General features: G+C 36.4%; 1 protein-coding gene across 3 annotated transcripts in view; it reads left to right on the top strand.

Moving 5' to 3' along the window:
• The window catches only part of TRIP4 (thyroid hormone receptor interactor 4), a 62,110-nt gene that overhangs the window by 37,855 nt on the left and 22,325 nt on the right, over positions 1-1,930 (top strand). For all 3 annotated transcript variants that reach the window (XM_008567971.1, XM_008567973.1, XM_008567972.1), the window contains exon 10: positions 1,131-1,255. In XM_008567971.1, the coding sequence (XP_008566193.1) occupies positions 1,131-1,255 (125 nt within the window). The remainder of the gene's footprint in view (positions 1-1,130; positions 1,256-1,930) is intronic.

The raw sequence follows: 1,930 nt of genomic DNA, 5'->3' as shown, positions 1-1,930 counted from the left end.
GTTGCCGGACACGGAAAAAAACAAAAGACAAAAAAAAAAAAAAAAAAAAACAGCTTGCCTTCTGCTAAGGAATCAGAATGTTTACATTTCTCTCATCCTATTTTGGATATATGTTACTCAGCTTTTCTTAGTGAAAACAACAGGATGAGCGGCATCCAGCCCACAATCACTAATCCCACAGAAATAAAGTAGGTGGTTCTGTCACATTTGTACGGCCATTTTCCAGTAATTCTTCAGGTTATTTGCTCTAGAGGGGAGACATATTGGATCATTCCCCATATCAAACAACTTCTAGGTGCCTAGTACTCTTCCAATTCATCTATGTTGGAAAACCAAGGACATGAAAATTCACAAACCTATTTCCCATTATAAGAATGGGATCAGAGGGATATATCATCAAGGTACTTTATTTAATTTGGTGGGAGGTGAAAGAGAAACATCTTTTTGTAACCCTTGGAAAGTGCCAAAATAATTTCTCTTGAATGCATTCTATTATTCTACTTAAAGATTATTTCAAACTAGTCAACAAGTTGTTTAATTATCCACAAAGAACATAACCCTGTATAAAATAATTTAAAAATGTAAATGTATATGGTTGCAATTTAAAGAGTAAGGATGATAAGCATTTTTATTTACTTAAATTTTATTAAAAAATAATTATAAAAGTACCATTCTTGGGGAGTTATGTGTGGGTGAGGATTTTTCTGTCAAGTTGAAGAACAATTCAATAAATCTTCCAGGAAAAGGTCAACCTTTGACTCAAAGAAGGACAAATATTTTCATATCTATCAGACAACTTGGATGCTTGAAAATATGGGATATGGATTATATAAGTCCCAAGACTAGTGAGAGCTGCAGGTCAAAATTACAAGGATCAGGTGAAAAGTAGTCAGGAATTGACATGAGTTGTCTTTCTGATAATAGAAGAAATTAGAGAACAGTGTTCATCGTCAAGTGAAGGATACTGTTGGAGAAAGTGTTTTTCACAAAAGATATTCCTCTTGGTGAGATATCATCTATAAATCTCTTGGTTCAACTGGATAATTGCTATAGGATTTATTTTATTTATTATAGGGTCTTCTAAGAAACTAGAATTTAGATTCTTCCCACTAAATTTGTATTTGTTTAAGGGTGGAGGGCAGATCCTGGTACACCCCCCACAGAGGACGACTTTGGATAGCAGCAACAGCCAAAAAACCCTCCCCTCAAGAAATTTCAGAACTCCAGGCTACATATCGTCTTCTTCGTGGGAAAGGTAACAGCCATATATTCTCCTTTCAATCTTACTTTGTGGATAGAAGTCATTGACATTCATCTTCTTTCACTTCTTTCTTCTTGTGGGTTTTTCTTGGCTGAAAGGGACTTGTAAACCTTGTATTTGTTTGTTTAGTGGCAAATCATAGAGACAGCTGTTGAAAGTATTAATTCCTCAAACAGTACAAACAAAAATACCACACCAGAAATCAACCAACTAGTGTTAATTTGAGAAAGTCTTCTCCATGTTTTTTACTGTGCAGGTGAAATGACTCCTATAAACTTTGGGATCTTTACATTGGGAAGAACAACTACAAATAAGAATTTTTTTCTGGGACTGACTTAAATAGACACCTGGGATCAGATTTGGACAAATCAAGGATAATTCACTTAAGCAGAGTATTTTGGGAATCACCCCAAGCACACTAAATTTGCATACTAAAAAATACTTCTGACTCCTGGGCGTTCTGTTTTTCTTCCTCTTGTCCAGCTCATACAGTTGTTTTGAAGGTAGAATGAAAGGATAATTACAAAACCACCTTTGAAAGCTTTTAAGAAACCAAATTTAAAGAATCAATGGCCGGCCCGGTGGCACACTGCTACAGTACGGCGCTTGGGAGCGCGGTGGCGCTCCCGCCGACGGTTCGGATCCCACATACAGACCGGTTCCCACTCA

Source organism: Galeopterus variegatus, unplaced genomic scaffold (assembly GCF_000696425.1).
Source record: "Galeopterus variegatus unplaced genomic scaffold, G_variegatus-3.0.2 Scaffold360, whole genome shotgun sequence".
In the NCBI taxonomy this organism is placed as follows: Eukaryota; Metazoa; Chordata; class Mammalia; order Dermoptera; family Cynocephalidae; genus Galeopterus; species Galeopterus variegatus.
Note: the sequence above shows the minus strand (reverse complement) of the source record. Positions and strands in the feature narration are given on the sequence as shown.